Source organism: Anomalospiza imberbis, chromosome 1 (assembly GCF_031753505.1).
Source record: "Anomalospiza imberbis isolate Cuckoo-Finch-1a 21T00152 chromosome 1, ASM3175350v1, whole genome shotgun sequence".
Taxonomy (NCBI): domain Eukaryota; kingdom Metazoa; phylum Chordata; class Aves; order Passeriformes; family Viduidae; genus Anomalospiza; species Anomalospiza imberbis.
This window is the reverse complement of record NC_089681.1, coordinates 71812551-71839733: the sequence shown is the minus strand read 5'-3', so window position 1 is coordinate 71839733 and position 27183 is coordinate 71812551. Positions and strand designations below refer to the sequence as shown.

The 27183-nt window shown below is 37.6% G+C and overlaps 1 protein-coding gene across 4 annotated transcripts in view; it reads left to right on the top strand.

The window, feature by feature from the left end:
- SEMA5A (semaphorin 5A) overlaps positions 1 to 18358 on the top strand; it is a 312741-nt gene extending 294383 nt beyond the window's left edge. For all 4 annotated transcript variants that reach the window (XM_068196491.1, XM_068196502.1, XM_068196480.1 and 1 more), the window contains 5 exons: positions 6676 to 6846; positions 11771 to 11926; positions 13985 to 14032; positions 16285 to 16496; positions 17857 to 18358. In XM_068196491.1, coding sequence (XP_068052592.1) covers positions 6676 to 6846; positions 11771 to 11926; positions 13985 to 14032; positions 16285 to 16496; positions 17857 to 17976 — 707 coding nt within the window. In that variant the 3' untranslated portion in view covers positions 17977 to 18358. The remainder of the gene's footprint in view (positions 1 to 6675; positions 6847 to 11770; positions 11927 to 13984; positions 14033 to 16284; positions 16497 to 17856) is intronic.
- The last annotated feature ends 8825 nt before the right edge of the window (positions 18359 to 27183 follow it).

The window sequence follows — 27183 nt, the reverse complement described above, 5'->3', positions numbered from 1 at the left end:
CAGCCCTTGCTGTTGATTTTCAAATTAAATGCTGTCTTGAATTTTTGGGAAGTTTTTTAAAGTTTAAATTAGTCAAAAGTTTTCAGAAGTGGTATTTTTATTAAGCTCTGCAGCTATTCACTGTTATAGGTTTTGAAAGAAATTGTTTTAACCAGTAAAACACACCTATAAGTTTCTTGTGGAGGCCCTAGTTGTTTATGAGATAGACAATTACCCAGACTAAAAAACATAATTTTAAAGCAGAAGTTAAAACTGCGCTTTGAATTTGAATATATTATAAATGATCAGTTGATACAAAGTGTGGTGGGCCTTTCTGAAGCGAGAAGTGGTGCCCTAATCTATCTAATAATTTTATTTAGAGACAAGTTTTATTTTTCTTTTCAGTGCAAAGCAAGTTTGAATAAAGATGTAGAGAATTAATGAAGTATTTAGATGTATCATAGCCTGCAACAAGGAATCCCAAAGTTCCTCAGCTACAGAATTACTGTTTGCCAGTAATTAAGAAAAAACATAGGAGACTAAATCAGATCTTCAGATAAATCTGAAGGGAAAACTTTGCAAGCACTAGATGTAATTTTTTTTTTTTGAGACATGGGAGAGTCTCAAAAATATTATTGCAGAATAAGGGTTACCCATAAATTAGACATTGTAGGAAGGAAATAAATTCTTACTGGAGGAGCACACCAATAAATTTGAATTTTCTTAATTTTTAATGAAAGAGACAGAAAGGCTAAGGAATGTGAGGGATTTTTTTCTGACCTTGACCTGAAAGTATTTTCCATAGTGCTAGTATTAAAATTACAGTAAAGAATTTGATTCTGTCTAAGATTTTTCTGAGCTCTTCCAGGGTAAGGACAGCTTCATCTGCTCTCTTCTGACACAGAACCATTTAGTAACAGTCCAGCCCAGTCATTACACTTCCAGAAATATTCTGGTTAGCAGGCAGGAATGTGATGGAAGCCATAGAGAACTCTTCCTGCCACTGCAGGCTCAATTCTGCTTTGCTTCCTCTTCTGCTTATTGCAGGCAGGATCAACCTCTCATCATGTAAACTGCTGACAAAGGGGAGTGATAGAGAAATATACTGAGCAGAGTTTAAGTCATGCTGAAAGTCTGTAGGACTTAATGCTTCTCAATGAATTAATCTGGGCTCGGTGTCATCCTGGAAGATACCAAGTGCTCTGAAGGACTAAGACAACGAAAAAGCCCATGGAGCAAAGTGTACAAGGCTGTCTTGGCTGGTTAAGTGTCTTGCAACCCTTGCAGCATCTTAAATATACTTACTAATATATTAATACACAGAAATTGATAGTCAAATGCAGGATCCCAGAACTTCAAAAAATTACTGAAGTCATCCAGACTCTGCCTTTAGCGAGTTCTGTTAGACCATTTTTAAGCCTGCGGGGCAGAAACTGAATTTTTTTTCTTCAGTAGTAAATGCTCCACTGAGATTGGTAGCAGTCATTGGGCCTTTTGCTCATAGTATTTGAAGGCTGAATATATAATAGTAAATTGAACAGTGCCAGAAAATTGCCACAAATTGTACTCAAGTCCTGGAAGATGATTTGTCCATATTGTTCAAGTTTTAGAATGATCCCTCATAAAATTTTGCCTTCAACTAACTATCACTCTCCCAAATCAACTGCAGAAATAGTTTATGAGCCAGAGTAGTGTAAAGGCATGTTCATAAAGTACTGTTTCTATCTGGGTAAGCTACTTTGCAGGGCAGGAGAATTTGAACTATTATTTTGCACTAGCGAATTATGCTTTGAACCTGTGCCTCAGCTCTTTTTTATGTCTCAGAGATGTGAATAGCATTAAGCTGGCAAGAACTGAACAGCCTCAATAACTATGGAAAAGATCTGTGAATGCTCCCTGACATTTCTGTTTTCTCTGAGTTACTAATCTGCAGTCAATAATGAATCTAAAATCAGTCATATCAGAGTTTTATTATCCTTGGGGGGTTTGCAAGATATTTACATTATGAAGAGAAATAGATGATGAAGAGAAGTGTTGTTTGAATGATAAATTCTGAAAATCTACAAAAATTACAGGAATTTGCTGACTATAAGATTTGTTTGCCTGACAATAATACAACTGAACCTAAAGAACTGTGTCCTAGTTCGCAGTATTGCACATCTCTTCAGTTACCTCTGTAGAATAAAGACAACTTTTCTTCATTTGTGTTTTGGTTTGTTTCTTGTTGCCTTCTCTTATATTCCTTTGCATAGGGACATGGGATGTGCCTTAATAAGACATTTAAAACAGAGCTGTGTGAGCACCACTGAGTAGCATGAGCTACAGGAGTTCCTGTTCTCTCTTCTCCTTAGGGCATGGTGGAGGATCAGAGGGAAAGGACAGTTACCATCTCTTAAATTTGAAATTCTGATACTTCATTACAATATTTTGGGATTTTACTAATTTCAGATTTTTTATTATTGTAGTTCTAGTTTAGTTTAGTTGTGACATTTTAGCTGAGAAGATCTGAATAAATTCATGTCACTAAACTTGCTAATAACAATAATGAGTTTCAGATATACAAAAATCCCTGAAAGTCTGTTTAAGTTATTTATGCATCCCCTAAAGCCAGTTGCTTTTTATTGATTTATTTTATTTTTTTTCTTCTTTATTTTTTTCATTTCCTCCTATTATTTTTTCTTTGAACTTACACTTGGCCACAAGAAAACAAGAGCATATTTAAAAGAATAAAATCTATCCTGCCTTGGCTTCATAAATCAGAAGGAAGAAAAATTACTCCAGTAAATGGAAGCTGAAGCCCCTCTCATAATGTGCGCTGATCTCTCTAGGCTGCTTCTGTAGCCAGCAAGAAGAGAGATGAACTGCTCTTTGAAGCAACTGTTGGTTTTCTGACTTAAAATCTCAGTTATTGTTTTAAATTCAAGTGGCCCCTTAGATTTTTTTTTCTTTTTTTCATTTGTTTGCCTTGTGTTTCTGCATTGCACTATTTTGACTGTTTCATCCGGCATTGCTTTTATGAATAAAAAATACCACAGAAATATCACTTTGCCTTTGTAAACTTTGATCTAAAAATTGCTCCTTTCCCACCCTGAAACATGCAGCAGTATCCCCCAGGACTGGGACTAAGGAGTAGGCTAAGTGATGTGGAATGGGATGATCCCCAGGTGTCTGGAAGGGAGCAGTAGGCTGCCCAACATGCAGACAGTTTATAAAGGAGCCTGCAATTCTATCTGTGTTCTCATGAAAACAGGTGAGGTCAGTGTGTCTGCCCACACTTCCTTTTAAAACCCAAAGTTTTACAAGTTTATCCAGTTTACTTTATTGTCTCTTGGAAATTCTCCAATTCATCCAAATTGTGTGGATGTTTTGTCATGTCCTCAGGAGATCCCATTTCTGTATGCTGTTTCTTCCTGGCACATCCTCTTCCCTGTGGTGTGGTTCTTTTTTCATTACAGTGAAGAAATACTTATTAACCTCAACAACGGCCAGTAGGCAAAAAGTTGTTTGCTTTACTCGAAAGGAAAGAGCACTGTTTGATAGCACACTCCTAGCTAAAAAGTACCTTCTTCCTAAAGGGACCAACCTCAGCAATTGTCAGAAAACGTAAAGACTCTTTAAATCTTTCATTGTGGAACTACTTTAATGACTTTCTTTTGTCCAACATCTCTACAAAATGGTTATGTAAAGAAACTGTAGTGACTGGAACTTTCCTTGCTGCTGTGTATTTTTCTTCCTATAAGAGGCAGAAATAACATTAAGAGCTCCATGACAAAAGGAAAAAAAAGGAAAAAAAAAACCCCAGATGGTGCTGTGTTGCTAAGCAACTTAAAGAAAGATGAAAGAAACCACAGAGCTCTATTTAGGTCTTGTAAAAACTCAAGCAGTAAATACCCACTCCTTTGATCTCATTTAACCACGATGATGCCTTAATATCCTCTGTTGCTGAAAAGAAAAAGTTCTGGGGACAGATAAAAGAGGTAGTTAAAATAGTCCTTGAAAGGTTAGAGGCAGTCTGTCAGTAAATAGTTACTAAAAACCAAAAAACAAAACTGTTATAACTGCACTGTCCAGCTCAACTAGGATCAAATCTAACATTGTCTGTTATATTTGTCCTATCCCACCTTGCTCAGACCTACTTCTCCCTTTACACCTGAAGCCACATAGTACAGCCGTGATCACTGCAGTTGTGGAACATGGTGATGTTCCTGGATGTCACATCAGTCTCTGTGTTCTCAGCCACCTGTAGATCAATGGCAATTTAAAATTCAGGTGCATTTGTAATTCTCACTCTGGTCCATTGAAAAATAAGTAGGGAGGTGTTGGGGGTCACTGTCTCCATTACAGTGAACAATGCAGTGGCAATGCTTGCACACAATTTATGTTCTGTGTAGTTAATCTGAGACCAAATCAATTCTGTTTCATGAAGGTCTGTATGCTGCAGCAGACATGCCTCTGATCATTCATTTGAGCTAGTCAAAGATCACATTAAAGAAAAAAAATAAAAGAATAAAAAAGGGATTATCTGGAAAAGTAAAGCCTTAATATGGTATGAAATAAATAGCTTGGGTAACAGCTTCTGCTTTTATTTGATGTAATTTTAAAAAACAGAAAAAAGAGGCAAGTTCTGAATAAAAGATGCCGTGTCTTGAAATTGTTACAAAACTGCACAGTATATTTAATCTGCACTGAAGACAAATAACCTATGGCTTTCTTTGATATGAGTTTGCATAATACTGCATTAATAGAGTTATCTCAGGCAAAAAGACATATTTGTTTTCCAGTGAAAAGTATGAATAAGAAAAATATAAGAGAACAAGTCAGATACTCTACCGAGATACAGTATTTATTTATGATAGGTGGTATGAAACTCTCATGCATGATGATTTGTTGTATGATGTAGCAATCATTGAATTCCTTAATAACGGAAATAATTTATTTAAATTGCATATTTGGAATATAGTACCAGATTATAGAAATCCTGTCTGTCAAATCAGGCTTCAGAGTCCAGAAAATTAGTTGCAAGAGTTTTCACAACTACAGTTCTTAGCAAGGAAGTGCCAAGTCCATACTTTCTTGATGTTTAGGATGGTGTTGCAAATAAACAATAAGGGGAATAAAATGCAGTATATTCAACAACTTCAGTTACAGGATTAGTAAATAGTCTTTGGTATGCATTAGTGAATTATCTGTTTGCTTAGCAGTTAACCTGTATCTGAAATGACAATAAAAATGCATATATAGCTTTTAATATTAAAATTCCCCTAGTCATTTTCTCACTGTTGAAGATTTTACATAGAAATCATTCTATTCAAGTCACCAAGTGCATTTGCGATATGCAATCCTGCGAAGCCAAGAGGACTATTTTTTTAATGTTCTGTATCTCCATCAAAGAGAGAATTTAAATGCAAACACCACATAGATATTTTCATTGTACGCTAATTTTTTAAGATTTGTAACCTTTTTTTTATGGTAGGAGATAATGATGGAATAGCATTTCAGTAAAGCAGTAGAAACTATCCCTTGAAAGGCTGTTTAATTAATTGAACAGAGAAGATCAAAAAGACATAGTAAGTAATTTACTTCCATAACAATTCAAGAGATAATGCTTTAAATAAGGGTTTGAAAAGAATTTTTTTTGTAGAATATGAAAATTTTCAAAGTTTTGGTTTTTATCTCTTTTCTTAAAAAAAAAAAGAAAATGAATGAAGAAAATACTACTTCCATGGGAGAGGTATATCCGACTTTGTCACATGTCTACACGTAAGAAGTCTTTGGCAGATGGGCTCCAGTGTGACTCTAAATACCAGAAACACATCCTGAAGCAGTAGCTTTAAGAACAGGGGCTCAAAGGAGCCAGACTGGTGCAGGCAATGAGGTGAACTTTCATTTAAATCTTGTCTATTGGCCATGCGTCATAAACCATATGACAAACGGGTCTCCCATGAAGTCCAACCTACATTTCAGAAGAATGGTGTGAAAACTCTGACTGGATAATAGTTTGACATGAATTAGTAAATGCAAAGGCGAGTAGGGAGGGAAAGGTAAATTATAATATTTATTCTTCAAAAACTTGTTTTAGAAACTTAAAGTGGCAACTCCTTTTTGTCAATGTGTGTTGCTTTCTTAAGCTTCTGACATGGTTCTACTTCTGACATCTATGGTAGAGCTGAGTTAAGACTGTAACGTTATATTGGCCCATCAAAACCTACTACAACTGTGTTAGATCATTTGAAATGGGTTGTAGGGTTAAGGCAATCCACCTGGGTTGAGAAACAAATTCTGGGTTCCTCCATCCTTCTGTTGCTGTTATTTGGCTAAGTTTTATTTATATCAATAAAAAACTACTCTGTGCTTATGATATTTCTACTAAACAAGTTTTGGTATTTTGTTTCCTCAAAACTGAGAAGAGAAAAGAAAAGGAAAAAAAATATTTTTGCCCTTAAAGATATTATGATACCCACTAAAAGTGTCTCTTATGTATGAGTAATTTTGTTAGACTTTTCTAGTATACCAGGGCCTTTTAAAATTAAATTGCATCATGATTAGATTTGGGGGAACTATTTTCAGTGGCAGCTAAAAATATCCAATAATTTCAGTAGGCCATGAATTAGATCCACACAATATGAGAAAGATTTGCTGGATTATGTCATGTCTCACATCAGCTTGGAAAAATAACAGTCTTCTCTGTCTTTTCAGTGGACGGAGGCTGGTCTTGTTGGTCATCTTGGTCAAAGTGCTCAGCAACGTGTGGAGGAGGGCACTACATGAGAACGCGCTCCTGCACAAACCCAGCCCCAGCGTATGGAGGGGACATCTGCCTTGGCCTGCACACGGAGGAAGCACTCTGCAACACACAGCCCTGTCCAGGTATGGCTAGTCGGCCCATCCATCTTCGGTCTTTATGTGCCACAGAATAAGGCATTCCCACTTAGGCAACATCATGTCCTTGATCTATTATTCAGAAGCAAATAATTTCTCTCCCTTATTAAGTGCCCAATCAGCTCTTACATGCTACAATGCTACAGTAAATCAAGTACTAGCAGAATATGTTCTACAGGACACTACCTCCTTCCTCCCTCTTTAAAAATTAAAATCTAAGTTGCTATATCTGAATCTGGATTAAGTAAAATTGTGTAGTATTTGAAGTGGACCATGCAAATGGTTTATGAGATTTTTAATAAAAATATCACAAAGAAGTGCTTTTTTTACCACTCCAAACGTTCACAGCAAGCAAATTGCTGAGGTTAATATTCAACACGTGTTATCACGTGAGGTGATATCAGGTCCTTCAAGTAGATAATATTTGCCCTGTTCTCATATAAACACAAAGAAAACTTTCATGGTCTTTGTAAAACTCCTTCTTCAACTTTGAATGCTAAGGAACAAAGACCTGAACTTTTTAAGTGACTGTGGAGTGCTTAGTAGATTAAATGTCTCAGCATTCCTGCTAGTTGAATGATATTGTGGATCATGTCTATTTCTGTAACTTGGACTCTGCCCTTTGACTCATATTAAAGGAAACTATTTTTTTAAAATGAAATGTATGTGAGAAATTAAGATTAAAACCACATAAACTTTCATTTATTGCTGATTAGCGGATTACAGGCAACAGCAAAAGGAAAGAAGGAGCTCTGCCACACTGTATTACTTGCTTCACTTAGAGTTCCTAGACTTCATAGCAAAAGTTTTCTGCTCGTATGATGAGGCTATGCATGCGAGGGCAAAAGCCTCATGACTTTGAATGAATCATGTTACTTGTTATGATTCTTTCCTTCTCTAGGCACTACATATCTTCCAGCAGAATAAAAGCACCTACTTTGTCAAAATTAAAGCAGATTGGGTTCAAAAAAAAAATCCAATTGGGTTAAAAAAAAAAAAAAGTCAAGCATAGAAATCAGTTGATTATTTGATTTTTTGAGACAAATATTGTACTTTTGTATGCAGAAGTCGCATAGCTGCCTTGAAATCCTTTAAGGCATCTTTGAAAGGTCAGAGCTGGAGTGTTCATTGTGCTGTATTGTAGCTATTTCTCTTGTTGTGCATTTATTTTCTACCACCATTTTTCTATAAATGAAAGTTTGCAAAGATTCATAAATAATATCTTCATCTTATTTTGACCTGCTCGTGACCCAAATTTTGGAACAGATGCAGAATGGAGGAGGAGGTTGGTTTCATTCATCTTGGTTCAAGAAAGTGGAAACCCTTATAAAACAGTAACGTTTCAGAGGCTTAAAATGTATTTTTCACATTCTGTAATATTTTATTGATATTTCAATCTCACTGAAAATTTGCCATAGTTTTTTGAAGCAGCAATCATAGATTTCAAAACTGCTTTTTACTGATCTTATTTCACATGGGTATGGGTCAAAAATAACTGCAGTGCTTCATAGATCAAGTTTGGGCAGACACCTGAATGCCTGCAGAGCCATTTTCTTGGGGTAAGGACCAGGTGAAGAGTGTGCAGATCTGAAAGCACCATTGCTGACATTCACTGCTTGACTGACATGCCCAGTGTAAGAGAATTGTAATGACACTTGGAATCTAAGAACAACCATCCAGCACAGAAATGAATATGCAAAAAATGGAAATGATGTATAGCATTTCTTAAGTTGTTAAAAAAGCGAAGATTTTTTGGCATTTGAAATACTCCTTTTTTTTTCCCCAAACAAAAGTAGCAGAAAACGAAACTTTCTGGAATCCTGATGCTGAGGATTTGTTGAGAATATAGAGATTTAATGGAAAATCCAACTGAAAGTATTCAAGTATGCACTTAAAAGAAAGTAACAGCCTTGTGTCTGCAAAACACATCCAAATTCATCTTTCATTTTAAAAGCTCTGTCACTGAGTTTGTAGTTTTTATTTTAATTTACTCAAATGCAATCACAGCAATATGAAAGGAAGCACTGCAGTATTGATCAGTTGTGGCTGATTATCAGTAGGTGTAACCAGTTGCAGTGTGTCTGCAATATGTTGCATAAAACAGTATTTTATACCTTAAATATTTACTGCTTCTCTAAGAGGTGAAAGTACATTCTGTCCTTGGATTGGTAACTTACACATACCAATAATGGACAAAGCAGCTGAGCATTTAGAAGTGGTGGTGTAATACTGCTTGAAAGAGATTTAAATGTTACATTGATTAATCTGACCTATCTGCAGTGCTGCTTTCACCAAGGGATCTCTTAGGAACTGCTTTATCTTAACCTGGCTTCAAAGGCCAGCCAAGACTCTGTAGGAAGAAGATATGGCATGTCATGATTAAGCCTTGCCATGTTAGAGGTGAAAAGCAGTTCAGCAGGTTAAACACCTCTCCAGTCAACCCTCTCTTTTACATTCTCATGACTTGTGCACAGAACTGAGGAGCAAGTTCAGGAGCCTGCATGAGGTGCGAGAGAGCCTCAGATACTTTGAAGATATAGAAATCAAAGGAATGAGGGAAGATAGCTGAGTCAGTATGAAAACATGCAAAAGCTGTGGGATCACCTTCCCAGGGATGGCACAGCTGACAATTTGAAGTTATACATCTCTTAGTCTTGGGTGTCTTACTTCTCTGCAGCTCTCTGAATTCACAACTACCTCCTCAAACCACAGGTTTGCTGTGAAGAACCACCACTGCAGGGGTGACCCTCTGTTTCATGCTTGCACTGATGTTCCCCCTCTCCTCCTCTGTGAGTTTTTGTACCGTATGAAGATGATCAGCTCGGCACCAGACCCACAGACTTCCTGTCCTGTAGTGTCTGGGTGCACTGCAGGACTCACATAGTTTCTTTATAGGTCCCCTAAGGAGCAGGGCAAAACAGCAACCTTGCCCGGTCACTCATGTATGACTTAGCGTGATCCCTGTGTACTCTGAAGTTCCTATTTCATCATGGGATGTAGCTTCTTCAGCAAAGGATCTGGCAGGTCAAAAGTACATTGGACAAGATGGGGCTGCAGAGTGCACCAGCCAACAAGATGCATTTAGGATGCCCACAAGTATTTTGGCACCTGCTGCGTATATCCCAATTATACCAGGACTGGACAAGAATCTTGGCTCTGGCTTAAGCATGCTCTCTGCCACCAGTGAGAACTGGGCCAGCATGTGTAATGGGCAGCATTCCTGTAAGCTTGAATGAGCATGACTTTATTGTTACTAAATACTTAGGGTGAAGATCCATATACTTATTTTACTTAGATCTAGGAGCTGACACTGGAGGTGATAACAGCAGCTCCTGGATGTGCCACATTAAGCAGGAAAGCAGGAAGGAGCCTGTCCATTTGCTTGTCTGCCACCTCAGCTCTCCTACCTCCCTGAATTAGGATTGAACTACATTTGGCATCTGCCTCTGTGCTCTTAATACCCACTCTGCAAATGAGCCCCTCCCAGGATCTTTCCTAGGAAACAGAAAAGCCAAAGGACAGAGCTGAGTATTTCTGCTACTCACAATAACAAGATCTTACAAGCTGATTGTATCAAGGTATTTGTCCTGTTGTTCAAAGGACTCATCAAGCTCATTAATTGTTCATTAAAGATCAATATCCTAGTTTTTACCTGACCTGCTAGGTAAATCTACTTAATAAACAACAGCTATGGCTTGACATTTTTCAAGACTGCAGTTCTCAAATATTTCTGCTGCAGTCTGTTATATTTTAGATGACTGAGAGTTTTAACTTCTCTCCTGTGTGAACAAGGGGAAAGTAATGAGTAAATGTGAACCTTGTATTCTGGAATTATACAAGGTATTGGAAGGGGCCCCAAAGACTGTAAAACTTCCTTGACTTTCCCCCTGATTAACAGTGTAGAAAAGCTTCATTAATTCACAAATTGTAATCTAACTTGAACCCAAAATTAGAAAATACACAGTTTTTCATTTGAGCCTAAATGAGATTTGTAAATTTGCTTCATATTGGCATAAAGTCACTTAAAATTTTGAAGTAGAAACAAGTTTGGTTTGAATTAGCAGGACACTATTTCACATCAAAAGCATAAAGCCTGTCTCTGTGGGAAAGCTGACAGAAGAAAGAAAGTTTACCTGCGCACTGTCCTTCCTGTATTTGCCAAACTCAGAAGACTCCTATGAAGGCAAGGATTGGCCTTGAGTTGTAAGAATGCTGAGTGCAGTAAATTCACACCACCTCATGGGAATGAGATCAATTCACTTCACTTAAGGAAAGTATCTGAGATCACACAGGCATGAAATAAAAATTTCTTAATCAAAGCTACATGAGGAGAGGAAAAAATATAGAAAAGAAATAGAAGGTGACATACTGAATGGGGAAGAGAAGATGAGAATCTACAGCCAAGAAATGAACCTGAAATAGCAAAAACTAAAAAAGAAAACTTAAAAAAAATCTTCAAGATGCTTCTATTTTGTGGTTAAATACACATCCTGTTTCAGATTGGAACACTCTTATAGTTCTCATTGCTACTGGTCAGGTACATTAAAAAATGCAGTGCACTTGTCCACCCTAATGACCTAGACTGGAATTAATTCCACATCGATCACTCTTCCAGTCACCCCCACAGAATCCTCCAGCTTCTCTATTTCCACACACAAAGGCCATGGCAGAAGCTAAAACCATGAGATGTCTGTGGCAAATTTACCATCACATTCACATTTCAGAGACTTCTGCCAAAGCCAAACTGCCTTTGTTTTATCGGAATGAAGGAGCTACCCTCTGCTAGATGGTGGTAGCTGGGGAGAAGGCTTTCTGTCTTAACTCAGAAATACAAGCTATTTGTCTCTCACTCAGTGCACTTGAACTCCTTAATCACAGTGTCTGAATGTGTGTCCCTCTCTGCCTGTTGCAGACAGCTGGTCCGAGTGGTCCGAGTGGTCTGACTGCGACTCGTCTGGCTTCCAGACCCGCGCTCGACAGTGCATCCTTTTGTTTCCTGTGGGCAGCCAGTGCACGGGCAATGCCACAGAGAGTCGAGCCTGTGCTGTGGACTCCAACTTCATTCCAGGTGAGATCAGCCAGCTCCTTGAAGGATTAGTGAAATCTCTCAAGGTTTCAGGACTGAGGCATAGCACTGTTCCAGACTGCTCTCTGCAGATTCATGAGCTGAAGCAGAACTTGCCTTTAGGATGCACAAGGATGTTGGTCTGCTGTGTAGAGACCATGTGTCTGTGTAGATCTGGTGTCTACGTAAAAATCTGTCCCATGGCACCTATTGTCACTGCCTTGGTTAGTCACTGTCACAACATTCTGCAGGTCTCTCCCATTCTACTTGGTAGCAGGGGACGAGTCCACACAGCAAGTAGAAATAGTTTGCTCTTTATTTTAAGAGGTTTTGGGACTAGGATTATTAAAGAAACATTGCTGTGGGTTTTGTAGTTTGCACGTACAAAATGGGTGCTGTGGTTGTAAATCTGGAAATCATTTCAGACAGTCCCTTACCTTGATAACTGCTCAGAAAAGTAAATACTATTAGCTTTGCCTCCAGTCCTTATCTCCCATGACTGCTAAGTACCTGATGGATAGTCATGTTATGTATTATTCTATAGTATTTGTTGAAACTCATGACTGTACTTTTGTTTTTAAATCACAGGAGTAATTTAAATCCACACAATAGTATGGATGGTCACAATGCACTGCTGTTAACAGTCAACTTTCTCCCTATGTACACTAAAAAATAGCTAGGGGTCTTTTCACAGACAGAAAATTTTACATTTTAATGTATCATTTGAAATGTAGCTGTGTTTATTCAGTGCAGCAACCTTTTATTTGAGTGACTATGCAGTAAACTATAGTACAATGTAACAAAGACATCAGCAAAGTTAAACTCTGTTTTTATGGATGGTGCATAATGTTTCACTCCCAAATAGTATTTTCTTCTAAAACCAATGTGAAAAATGTCAGTATGAAAGCAAAGACGCACACATTGTATTTTCCCTTTTCTAAGGCTTTTGAAGCTCTATTAATATCCACATTCTGTGAATCTGCAGCTTAATCCAATATAAGCTCTACATCTTGTTTTGGAAGGTAGGCATTTTCAGAATCTGAAAAAAGCCACCATGTCTCTTGCCCTTCTGGTTTGTTTGCTGCTCCTCCTCACATTACCAGTAACACAGCAGATAAGATCATACCCGTTACTCCCACCTTAGGGAATCCAGCTTGCTTTCTTTGGTTCACTTGGCTCACTATTTCTCATCTAGGACCTCTAACTGAAGGGTTTCCTCCCTAGCTCTTAGCTGAAAAGATTAATCCCTGCAGAAGTTGCATCCCTGCAGCCTTCCTCTGTTGTAAGAGCTGGGCACATTGTACTAGCCCTTTTCTGTATCTTTTCCCTCACTTCATTTTTTGCTTGGAAAGACGTTATCAAAGAACTTAAAAATTCTGCTTTTTTGAAATCCAGGTATACTGTGTCAGCTACCCTACTTGTATACAAGTGATCCTTGACCCTTTCAGAGAGGTTCAAGAGACTGATTTGTAAGGCAGAACTTCCCTTCATAGAAACCATGGTCTGGAAGTGAGGAGTGGAAAAGCTTGATTGCCAACAGATTTTATTCTGTATTTTCAAAGTAAAAATAGTAAGGATACAGGCTGGAATTACATTTTATTAGTTTACAACTGAGACCTATGAAATTGGCAGTTGTCTTTTTTGAAGCTGTATAAACTCCCACTTTTCACATTAGTGCTAGATGCGACTTCTAGAAGTAATGAGCACATTTGAACACAGGGTAATTAAACTGTAGTTAAGTTTACTTCAGTAAATCACCTCTTTCTCTGCAAGCCTAAACTCCACAAAGAGTGTTTCCATGTGCATTTCATCCTTTTTATTCCAGAGATGTTTTGAAGCAAGAATTAAAAATAAGTTGTTGCTTTTACTTAGGAAACTAAGAAGCCTGAAGATGTCATACGGCCTTTCTATTAATTCTACCACATAGTAAAAATATTTTTTACCTTGAATTTGAAGTGGATGTAATGGAATTAATTTTTAAATCCTTTCTGTGTTAATCTAACTAAAAGTTCTCAGTAATATTTTTTCTCCTTGGCCTAAGTGGTTTATTTATTTTTCTAGAAATATCTGTGGCACGATCCAGCAGCATAGAAGAGAAACGATGTGGCGGTAAGCTTTTCAGCTCGGGATGTCTGTTAAATGCTGAAATATTGATTCTTCATTTTTTGCTTTTTTTTCACCTTTTGCACTCCCTTATTAGTATTATTCTACCTTCTAAATGCTGTATTCTCATTATTTACACTTGTACAGAAAAAAGTAGTTACTTGTACAGAAAAATGTAGTTACTACAAGATTTCTCATTAAATATCCATCTGTCACTGGTGACCTTTGAGAGCAGAGCATGCATTATTGGATGTTTTTATTTTCTTCTTTGTCAGTGTGGCAGTAACCCTTGTACTCAAAAAGAAATATCTATAATAATCTAGTTATCAGAAGGTCAAAATTTGTAAATTTGTTGCTCTGCCTTTTTCAGGATAATAAGTGCACAAACCTCTTTTAGACTCCAAATAAAGAGCAGAAAACCAGCCTGCTAACAGATTTAATAGCCCAGACTCTATCTGGGACTCATTTTCAGCTTCATTGCCAGACACAAAACTGAAAAGTAAATAAAAGTTTCCATTCTGGAGACTCGTGATGCTAAAAAATAGATCTTGAAAGAAAAAACTTTTAAAACCACTAAACAAGAAGAAGAAGAAGAAGAAGAAGAAAGAAGAAGGAAAATGAACTTTTTTTTTTCCTGTGCTGAGCTATGACGCTTAGTCTGTGTCGTCGTTGTAATAGCTGGCCAGTCCTAGTATTCTCCCATGCACAGATAAGCTGCATTTTTATCCTAATAAAGGACAGTGAAAACACAGAGGTTATGCAAGGGTACTTGTGCATATGGTAACTTGTTATGGGAACCAAGATAAAGTAATTTGATTTTTTGCTAATTAGCAGTGGTGCTCTGAAAACATTTTGCCAAGTTCTACAACACTGGAAAACCCTCATAAAGGTGGAGAAAGATATTTTAGTGATAGACTGATCTATTGACAGAGTCAGCTGAGACACTTAAATATTAGTTTGTGTTTCTAAGTACTCAGTGGGCATGTAAAGGTCCTACCATAGGTTTTACAAAAAATGAGACCAATATACTGGCCCATTTTTTCTGTATCACAGTGAAAAAGATCTAAGAGATGTCTTAAAGACTAGCACCAGTATATCAGTTTAAAATCCTTCATCCTTCATTTAGGTAACAACAAACAAATTTTCAGTCATGCTAAGATGAAATTTCCAACATGAGCTTCTCAGTGATATTTCTCCCCTAAAGTAAATCAAAAATCACAGTTACAGTTTGAAATAAAAATGGAAAGCAGGGCAATTTGTTTATTTTGAGCTAATCCTGCTGATGCCGTATCTGATTTGGTATCTCTGTTCAGTAACATCAGGGGATGATTGTGCTTTAGGTTCCCTCCTACAGTTTCATGCAGCAATGGGCTTCCTCTCAGTTTGAATCCTTGTGTAGGTGGAGAGGGTTTCCCATGGTCTGTTGCCATTGTGCCTCTGAAGAGCAGAGCAGATAAGTGGATGCTGGGCTCTGAGGTGTTGACTTTGCACTCTCTGGCTGCCCTGCATAAAGATGTATTGAGATTCAAGGGGTCTATCTCTCAGCAATTCCCATTTCCCCTTAGAATGCTACCATTTCTTCCTCACTCCCCCTTAAATAAAGAAAAAGTTCCAAGAGCTGGAGAAAGGAACAAACTAGCCCGGATACAAAAAGAATAACCAGCAAGAATTAAAGCAGGGATAGAAAAAACGTCTGCTGCTGCTTCTGGAACATGCATACAGTAAAAGAGATATGGAAAAAGTTTATGGAATGCAGGAATGAAATTCAATGATATCAGGATTTTTTCAGTTTTGCCAGGAGTCACTATGTATAAGAGAAAAAACTGTAATAGCAGCAGAGGAGGTGATACTGTAGTTCACTGAAAGAAGAAAGCTATTTATGTACACTATATACATAATTTATATATAACAAGGCTCTGTTACATAGTCTGAAAAAAACCCCGATGAACTATTCAAACATACAGAATGCAATTAATTTTTCTTTTATTTGTGTTCTGAACTTATTTAAGCATCTTTCAATGATCTCTACTTAAAGAGATGTATGGGTATCTAAGATTCTTATAATGGTCCCTTCAGGGAGGTAAAATGAATTTACTACTGTAGGGATAAACCATTACAATTGAGATGTTTCTGGGAAACACATGAAAATTCCCTTATCCTTGTTTGAATCAAACACTTGTCTACATTTTTTCCCCGAGCTGAAGCTTTTACTGCTACTGCCTCAAAATTAAGATTGCCTTCTTCTCTCTACGCTGCAGAGTTCAACATGTTCCACATGATCGCAGTGGGATTGAGTAGCTCAATCCTCGGTTGCCTTCTCACTCTGCTTGTTTACACGTACTGCCAGCGATATCAGCAGCAGTCCCACGACGCGACTGTCATCCACCCGGTGTCACCCGCTCCGCTCAACACCAGCATCACCAACCACATCAACAAACTGGACAAATATGACTCTGTAGAGGCCATAAAGGTGAGCAGAGGGCTGAGAGCTACTCCATGCACCTAGACAATATTTCTTGCCTATCAAAAGAATTCCCCTTGCTACTTTTCCACAGTGGCATTTGAACTCAACTTGTGCTGATTGTTAATGACAAAAGTAGATTTGACTTGAGGTATTGTAATTGCAGATCCTTTCGCTTGTCAATCCCTGTTAGGCAGGAGGTTGGATTTATACAGCAGGTTTTCCTGGAAAAAAAAGCAAATCATTCAAGTTGTTTTGTGGGATTTTTTTCCTAATTGTGTTCCCTAGTGGCTTGTTCAAGAAGTAAATAAAGCCATTTACCATGGCATCTACTGAAGAAATTCCTTTGGCTCTGATAATCCAGGTTCAAGGGCACTGTTCATCTTCCTGCACTATGTCTCTGTATGGGAGAGGTATCTGGTGAATATATTCTGGGTCAGACTCTCAGCTACTTTTTATAGCCAAACGACTCTGTGAAAAAGCAGTACAGGTGTACTGGGAGTCTATAATGATATCCATACTATTTCATCATTATTCCCCAATTGCTGTTCTCTTTTTGTGACCTTTTAAAATAACTCTGCTTTTCAGATCCACTAAATTAAGGAATGATGTGCATTTTGAAAATAACTAGTTCAGTATCTTCAGATTACAAAGTTTATTCATGCAGCTGCAAAGCTTTTTTGCAAATGAGGATTTTTCTTAAATCCTACTTGGATAATCCAGTTCTTAATTTCTGCATTTTTCTTTCTAATTAAAGACATTTGAATGAAAACCATTAAAACCAGCAAGAAAAGTCTGGATCTTCTCATCAGCAGTGGAATATGAACCTCATTTAAAACTTTCTGAAATTACACATAATCTCTCTAGATAGCTACAGAAACAACAACAACAGAAAAAAAAATCCTTTGAAAATTCGTATGCTAAATAACCATATTACTTTTGTAAAAAACAGGATTTATGCTCTTAAAACCTTCAGACATTTCTGCCACTTGAAAATTGAGGAATTAAGACAGTAAAGAGAAAATAATATTTATTCAGTAAAAAGATAGTGACTCATTCTAATTGGAAGAATTGCATGTCTATGATTAAAAATATTCATAGAATCATAAAATCAGTTTTGTAATATTGTGGGGGGAATGCCTGGCTTTATTATGTAGAATTACTTTCTGCAGGAATGTTATTACATAAGAAGATACCTTGCAAATGCTAGTGTCTGTAGAGATACAGGTATTTCTCAATGCATTTTTGACTGGCTTACTATACACAGATATGTGCCACAAAAAACTGCCTTGGTGAAAGAACACTTAGTGGTTACCTTTCCTATGTCCTTTTCATTTTCTGATTTCTTTTTTTCTCTTTTTCTTCCCAGGCATTTAACAAAAACAACCTGATTCTAGAGGAGAGAAACAAATACTTCAATCCACATCTTACTGCAAAGACTTATTCTAATACCTATTTTACAGATTTCAATAATTATGATGAGTACTAATGGGCTTGTGTATTTTCTGGCCTCCTGTAACTCCCCAGTCCCAAGGCCTGTGCTACTCAAGTGCTCATGTGATTGAGGCTTCAGAGATGAAGTTCAGAGACATTTCAAGCACGATCCAAGCCATCAATGTCCCATTGCTGCCAAAAGCCCAAACTGCCTGTTTGTGACATGATGTTTCTTTGCAGAATGCAAGGTTGGCCTTCAGTGTCAGGGGCAGCTGTAGCCCTTCAGTGTTGCTGGACCACTCATGAGGATTGCATTGCTTCGCTCAGTTTCATAAATTTCCACTCATATTTCTCTAACAAGTGACTAAGTAATTCTGGAGTTTTAAAAAGAAATAATAATGTTACCCCTTAAATCTGTGCCAGGAGTACAAATCTAATTTTCTTTTTAGGTGTTGTCTTTTATTTCCTTGGGGTTTAAAAAGGGAGCTTTTTAAAGTCTCCTTAAAAAGAGACTCCTGCCAAAAAAGAGCTCACAAGGTGCTGAGGATGACAAGAAGAAATGTGATGGTTTAGTGACCCTCTGCAGCAGCTCTGGGCTCTGTAGGCTGATCTTCTTGGGCTGTAAATCACTCTGACTGCAATTCAGCTGCTCAGAGTGCAGAGAAGTACTAAGGCTGTACCGAGGGATGCAATCGTGTAATTAACCCGGACACCTCTGGGGTCAGTGGTTTCCAGTTGCAAGCCAAGCCCAGTCACATAAAGCCTTCACCTTGCTCAGTTTAATTTTTGCAAGGGTGTGGAAGGGCATGTCCCACAGGGAGGCCAAGGGAGGAGGGCAGATGGGAGAGGCACACTGGGAGGTTTTTCTCTGTGTCTTTAATAAACCAGCCTTGCTGCAGCACAAGGGTTTGTTGTGGCATTCCGCAGGCTTCCTCTCGCTGGTGCATGCCCATGGGACACACTTGTCTCTGATGGCTGTGGCACTCGCCACCAGGCTGGCCACAGAGCAGTACATCTGTGCCATGTATTGTGTGCCATCTCTGGCTCTTGGGGGTATGTAGGCATTATCATAGGTCTGCTTTTTTCTTTCCAGCTTTCACTTTATATGCACGTGTCCAACAAACAAAGCTGGCTCAGAGAATGTAGATACATTTGCAAAGGGCTGTCTCATCTTGCTGCCGTGTCTGACCTGCTTCAGTCAGCCCCTAGAGGAACATTCTTATGGTGTTTCAAGTGATGATCTTGTTGGACTTCATTGATGTACATATTTAAGTTTTAAGTTATCAGTTTTAATTCCTTTTGTAGTGGTAGATGAGGAAACACAAAGTTTTATACCATTTTTCTTTGTTCTGTCTGTTTTCACACACATTCATGACATTTTTATTTTTGTATCTGAAATTCCATATGTATAACTAAAAAGAAAATTGCAGGGATTTGAGTCAGATTTTACAGAGTGTATAGTAGCAAGGAAGCATTTGCTATTCTCAGAAGCTTGTGAGAAGAAATTAAGTGAATATTAAGGATTAAAGAACTGGGCTTTCATTTTCTTGCTAAAAGCTGCTAAAAGCAAAGACCATCGCACTAGAATACTAGGGAGGTATGCAAGGAGAAGCAGAGTGGAAATGTTTCCATTCTGTTTAGAGCCCTTGCTAATTAGGTTATGGTATGATAGAAAAATAGAGAAAAATATGTACATATTATAATGATTCACAACTATGTATGAAAAAAAATCAAAAAGTACCAATTAACACTTCCATAGCAATGGTAAATACTGTAGCTACTCATGGCAGTGAGCTACATTTTTGAATAGGGATAGATCTGAATGTAGCACTAGGCTTCCAATCTGTTCTACAGAAAAATGAAAAAATTCAAAGTGGTCTTTAAAATGCTATGCAGTAAAATGAACACACATTTACCATCTATGAAAGTAATTAAGATCAGCCACCTATTTTTTCCAGCTGAATAGTTCTCCCTGTTACTAACTCAGCCAAATGAAAGCACCTCGCCTTCGCACCAGCTCATCTCCAGAAAGTATAATAATGCTGGGTCTCTATAATTTGTGGATTTTCACTGTACATTAGATTTGGTTTTCCAGGAATAAATTAGCTGATTGCCCTGGGTAAGAGAAAGTTTTCTTTGCGAGAAATAGAGGGAAGAAAATCTCTCCAAGTCATAACCAGTATGATATTTGAATTACTTTGTTCATGCCAAAAGATAAATTTTATATTTAAATAAGATAAAATAAAGCCTATATTGTTGCTACTGCCAAGAGAAAGCAGCACATATGTACATACACGCATATGAGCGACATTGTTCCTTTCTGCTCCTGTACCAAGAGCACATTTCGAGCAACTTCTGGATTTTATATTTAGACTATTAGTTTTGAGACCAATACCTTTAAAAGATTTGAACTATGTATTTTTATTTTACCTTTTTTAATTAAAATTACTGAAATTATCTTCTTTTTCCTAACTCTTCAGTAGTTTGAGGCGTGCCTATCTTTATAGTGATCTGTTTTTCATTCTTTTCATGGATAAATACATATGTTAGATATGTGTTATATAGGTGTTAATAATACCCTTGATTAACTCTGCATGATCATAGGTAGAAGTCCATTTAGCAGATGCTCAGTCTGCTCACACTTCCCTCTCCTAAAGGGGTATTTCAGGTGTTCCAGATCTTTGAGCAGCTACCATGCCAACATGTCAGGAAATAATTTCTTTTAATTATTTTTCTTTGTGATTTAGCTTCCTAAATTTAGTTGTTCTATATCACAGGTAGAAATATATTCAAAGCTGTATCTGAAGCAGCAGGGTAAACGTGGAAATTTCACAGCACTTAAATGAGAAAAACTAGACGGCAAGACCTCCTTGTCAAGCTAGGTTGTGAGACAACAGGTTTGAAAGCCTTTAGGTATTTATGTCCTAGGTAATTTTAAGGACGCCAGATGCACTGCCTGTATCAGTATTTTCACTTTCTGAATGCTGTGTAGCTGCCCAGATAGTTTAGTACAGCTTTTTCTAGTACATGGAGCAAAGTAAAGTGCAGTCTTCATTAATTTTCAACTTACTTTATTTAGCATTTTTTCTAAAATAGGCTACAAAGCTGAAAAAGCAGACTTCATAGAATTGTTTGGGTTGGAAGATGTCCAAGATCAATTCCAACAACTAACCTAGCACTGCCAAGTCCCCTATTAAAAGATGTCCATTTCTTCTTGAAAGCTCTTATTTTTCTGTCAAAAATATAACAAGTGGGCATTCCTGCAAACCTCGTTAAAGCCAATAGGACTCTCAGATTTTCTCAAGGGTAAGATTTGGTTATGAAAGCATTATTCTTTTCTTTGAAAGGGAAAATCTTGTCCCTTGCTCATTAAATGCCATGCTTAAATATCCTCCATCCTTTCGGTTGGATAAAGTGATCTGTTTTGGATAAATAATTATATTACCTCTGATGCAATTAGTTAATATTACTAACCATGCTTACACTGATTGCATAAATTTAAAAATGCTTCTCTATTGTGAATGAAAACAGTTTGGCAGATAAATGAAAATTCTCTAAGTAAAGTTGTATCCTTGTAGTCCTTCTGCATGGAGGGAGGAGGAAAGACTGCCAGTCCCATCCTACATGGTATGGACACTCACTCATTGTCCAACTCAAAGTACTGCTATGCCTGAGTACACATTTTGTGCTTATTTTTTATGTCAGAACTATAGCATATGTTTCTCAGTTGCTTAGAAAATGGACTCCTGTGCTTGCAGATATATCTTGGATGTTGATTTGAGTTTGATGATCTTTATGGCCTTTTTAAGTTACTCTATGTAGAAGCTTTTCCAGCCGTTTGCAGTCACCTGATGTTGAAGCAGTGTGGTTTGGCTAAAACTAATCGAGAGATTTTTTTACTAGGATTAGGAATTTCATAAGAGAGTGGAGGAAAGAATGGGGCTTAAATGGCTTTGATTTCCAAGCTATTAAGCAGTACTGACTAAAGTCTCACATTGGTGTAGGGTACTGTGCATTTAGTTAGCCCTACCAGAGATGCACACCAGACTCTGGGAAAATACAATGCCAGTGTAGAAATCAGGAGCTACTGAAGCACTTCTGTTAGTGAAGAAATTTCTCAGAGCATCAGACCATATGGCTGTTTAAACCAGAAAAGAATGTAAGAGGTCCCAGATGTAAGTAAAATGTTAATAGGATTAAATGCTTCAGTATTTTTTTCCTCATAATTATAGAACGAATATATTCACTTCTTTAAATGTGGGACCAGTTTTAAAATCGGCGCAACATGAGCACATTCCTAATGTTGACTGTATGCATAATGGCTTCGCTGTATGAGATCAATTCTGTAAACAGTTTGGTCCAAGCTTATCTTGCTCTGCTTGAGGCGTCTGGCCAATTTTGATTGTAGCTGCCACCAGCATCGTCTATGTCTCGTCTAGGAAAACATACTTAGATGGGCAGAGTTACATCCTGATGAGGGCTTGTGTCTGTCCACCAATACTGCAGTGAGCCTAGAGAGATATATTTCAAATTTCAAGTGTCATTTCCATGCCTAAGTTGGCATAAGCTAGGCTCTTGAGTATAATTTTACTCATCACGTAAGTAACCACACTGAGATCAATGGTATAGATGTAACAAGTTACTTATTTTAATGTGTTTACAGAATTGAGCCCAAAATGCTTTTGCACAAATCCATGCACAGTACAATATGACTTCAATAGTAAAAAAACAGATTCATTTAAAATTGTTCACAAGCGAATCTGCATCTTGATATCAGGGAATAATATGTGTTCATTGTGTGGGGTATTTGAATTCATTCCTTTCTTTGCTAAATAAATGAATGATAAAACAAGATACTGCTTGACTTCATTTAAAAGCCATTCTTCCAAATAAAGAAGGATTGTGGGACATTTTCCCTTTTTTCTGTCTACTCTTCTCCACAAAAATGAATCTGATCGTGGCTGAAATAGCCTTTAGCTAGACTGTTCTGTGTCACTAAAATGAATACTTTGCATTGTGTTGCCATGCGACGACATTTTCTAACTGGGATGGTACAAAGAGGGAAATACACAAACCTGGGAGGTTTGGCAAAAATTTCAGCCCCGGCAGAAGCAAGGGTAGGCAGAAGTGAAAACAAAAGCGTAGAAGAATGTGACTGGAGGCTTGGCAAACTTGTCAATAAACTCAAAGGAACACAGAGGCTTTTTGGGACCTGCCAAGGGTGAGGCTATCCAGACTGTAATCTCCTAGATAATCAAGCCAACTAGTAGCTCAAGCAAAAGCAGTCTGATTGCAAAATGTATTTGTGCAAAGTTGCCTGGTGACACTGGTGACACTATCAGCATCAGGTTAACCAGAGGGGGTGGAAATACTCTCACGAGCAGGGAATGCCACCGTACAGGTGGCATTTTGACAATACCAAATATCCTTCTTGTTGGCAGGAAGGATAAGGCAAGAGGAGTAGGTCTGTAGAGATGGTGCTGAACTTGTGGATTTTGGACTAGCTCCAGGCTAGTCTCACAGGCTGTCCACTCACAGCCAGCTAGAGTGTGTACCCATTTAGTTTCCCCCATTTACAAAAGAAAAGAAAATGCACCATAGAGATGGCGTGCTCTTAGACTACTTCACAGTGCAAGTTAAAGCACACTGAGAGGTGCACTGGGAACTGATAAACCTTTTGTTTCCTGTTGGCTTTTTGGATTCAGGTTGGATACTTTCTCACATACTTTTCCCCTTCTCTGCTTCTGGGAAATTGATCACAGCTTCTACCTTGCTGAGTATTTATCAGTTTGAAGAAGAGATTTTATACCAGTAGTGAGGTCTGCTAAAAATTTTTACAGTAAAAGTGTCATCAAGGGCTGTGTGAAAACTGCTATAGTGAAAACAAGTCTGTAACTGATTTTAAACTGAAGGTACTATAACAATTCCTCAACTGAAATGATCATCTGAGCAGAAATGGTAATTTTCAGAAAAAGATTCAGTGTAACTTTCAGCATTCTCATAATCCAGTCCTAGAAGCTGAGAATTCAGAAGGAAGGTGTTATTTGCACTTGGGTTTTGTTATTTTTTTCCCAAGTATTCATCCACAAAGCTCATCCAACAGTAGATGTGGATTTGAACAAAATCATGGACCATAATTAACAAATAACAAAGTAGTTTTGTTCACCGCAATATAAGAAAGATATTAAACTGCTAGAGAGCATCCAAAGGACAGTAACAAAGATGGTGAAGAGCCTTGAGGGGAAGCTGAATAAGGAGTGGCTGAGGGCACTCAGCTTGTTCAGCCTGGAGAAGAAGAGGCTGAGGCTCATTGCAGTTACAGCTTCCTCATGAGGGAAAGAGGAGGGGCAGACACTGATTTCTTCTCTATGGTAACGAGTAATAGGATCAAATGGTCTGAAGTTGTGTCAGGGGAGCTGTAGGCTGGATATCAGGAAAAAGGTTTTCACACAGAGGTTGAGCATTGGAGCAGGTTCGCCAGGGAAGTGGTCACAGCACCAAGACTGACAGAGCTGAAGAAGCTTTTGGACAACACTCTCAGGGATATGGTGCGACTCCTGGGGAGTCCTGCACAGGGCCAGGATTTGGACTTCGATAATCCTTATGAATACCTTCCACCTCAGCATATTCTGTGTTTCTGTGTGGTTCTCTAATATATTCCAAGATTCAGCAGCTATATTTCCTAATCCACTAAACCAATGGTTTTGAATGAATTCTCACTTTTGTTAACTACAGCAATAGGCATTGACTGAAAGTGAAAGAAATATAAAATTTCAACTAGATAGGAAATTTAAAGTCCCCAACTTTTATTTAAAACTTTGATGACAGGAAAACTGCAGAAGAAATTGCTTCAATATTCTTCTGCTGAAAAGTGCTTTCTTTTGTCATGGGCCTATGAAATAATCTGTACAATGGAAAAATTGTTTATAACAGTGATTCATCCAAAATAAAATAATTGATATAGAGCTTGGAGATTTTTTGCAATAGTAAACATTTTGGTTTGGTATCATGACAATTCCATTGCTTATTGCAATAACAGTAAATGATCCCTATACAAATCTTTATAGGGAACCATTTTCCTTTCCATTAACTTTTTCAAAAACAGCTTTGTTAGCAAAACTTTTCATGAGAGCTGCCAAAGATACTCACATTTAAGAAGAAATGTTGTGGTGGCTCGATCAGGTGCAGGCATCTAAGCCAGTTAAAACTGCAGCCTCGTTCCACTGGTGTTGAGCTCAGTTTGGATTTACACCTATTCAGACAGCTTATCAAATTTTTGCCAGCTTGTCAAATTTATCAGCCTGTTCATTGACTTATTTAGTTATCCACAGGTAATGTAAGATAATGCTTTACAGATCATCTGGGACACAAAATAGAAACTCAAATGATGGGTGGTGACTGTTTTTCCATCTTACATCCCATCACATATTATCCTCTCCAGTGATAGTTTTGGATATTTTAAATAATTTAATTTGATGAATTATCTTTTAACAAATTGGATTCTAAGTTGGAGAGGGTAGAGAGTATATCACTTTTCTGGTCTTCATTACTCAGATTTATATTATTTGACTGACTTTTTTTTTTTTCTTGATTTAGTGTAGTTTTTCAGACTTTGGTAATAAGGATTTTTCTGCCCCATTCGGTATTTAATGTCAGCATGACCTGAACTTCATCTTTTTGTGCTCATCTAACACTTTTCTCCAAATCAGAACACTTTAAATGTGTACTCAAACCTCAGTCATACATCTGTGTTTTTCTAAGCTGTACTTTTTGTTTGCCTGGTTTTTGTACTAGTGGAAGCAGCACTAACCTGGAAGGGAACACCAAGTTCTGCAGTGATAAATTTGGAGTCTGTTCAGAAGAAAAGAAAAATCAACTTCTTTAACGTTTTATATTCCCTTTGAAGCTTCCTTCCTGATATTATTCAGGTGCCATAGTGTACAAGTATATTTCTCTCCCAGTGCTCTTCAAGTCAGTACTTGCAGTAAATGCCATGTTTATGGGATTTCTTGATCCCATGAAATGTTGAAATACATCTGGTACTAAAACAGACATAAAACTTGCCATCAAGCCATACCACAGAGATGGCAGAAATGTTTTCAAATCTTATGATTTGGCCCCAAATATGGATTTCATAGAAATATTCATAACTTCTCAAGAACATCCTTAGGTCATTTTTTTGAATCCTTGTCAATTACTTGTCCATACCCATAATAAGCCCACCTTTGCTGATGATTTCCCATGAAATCTGAGTTAGGATTTCTCCTTAGGAACAGATTAGAGTAGAAGATACTTTCTTGTAGTAAAAATGTTGCTCTTAACATACACTGTGCTGCAGAAGGGCACAGGTTGAAGAGGGAATTCTACTATTCCTGTCATTGGCACTTATGTAAAAAATGAAACTAAAGGAAAGTTAGCAGCTTGGCTTGCTGGAAGTGGGTTTGGAATATGAATTCCTTACTTAGATTACAGGAATTAACATGACATAATTAAAAGCCATCATGCAAGGTAACACCAGAAGTGTCTTCAAGCCTCTTTCCTGGGAGTAAATGGTTGCTTCTATGCCTATACTTCTAATTTTTCTTATCTGGATATAATCTTTTTAAATGATAGTCTTTCCTTGTTATGGAATCAAATATTTCTTCTTTTTTTTTATTTTTATTTTTTTTCTCACAGGAACTGAAACCGTCCAAGTCGTAATGGGATTATTTTCTGCATAGCAATCCTCCTCTCCACCATAACTGAAAAGCCCACCCACCTGTTACCCTGTGTGCTACAGCACTAAGTTTGTGTGGTCCTCCAACCCCTATTCCAGTACAAGATTCCAGACACTTTTGCAGTTGCCTCCATCTTATCTGTTTCCAGTCAAAAGCTGGTTTCTGAATTTTAAATTTAAAATTTATGAATTTTAAATCTGGTACCTGTGTACTCTCTGGTCATCTGTGATTGGGTTGCTTCAGACTCCACCTGACAAGACACCTCAGTTCCTCAGTAAAAATGTGATTACAGAAGGCTCATGTGTATACTTAGGGATAGACAGCATTATTGGAATATTGGTAGTTTTTCAGATTAAGCTAAACATTTTTCTGAGAAAAAAACACATTAGGTAAGTGAGCACAATCCTCTATGTTAGCAATCTTTTATGACAGGCAAATATGTGAATCAGATCTCAAAATCTTACCCAGCCTTTATGATTAAATTCATAGGAGAGCTTGATAAAACAAAACCAGAAAGTAGCAAACCCCTAAATCTTCAGTAAACA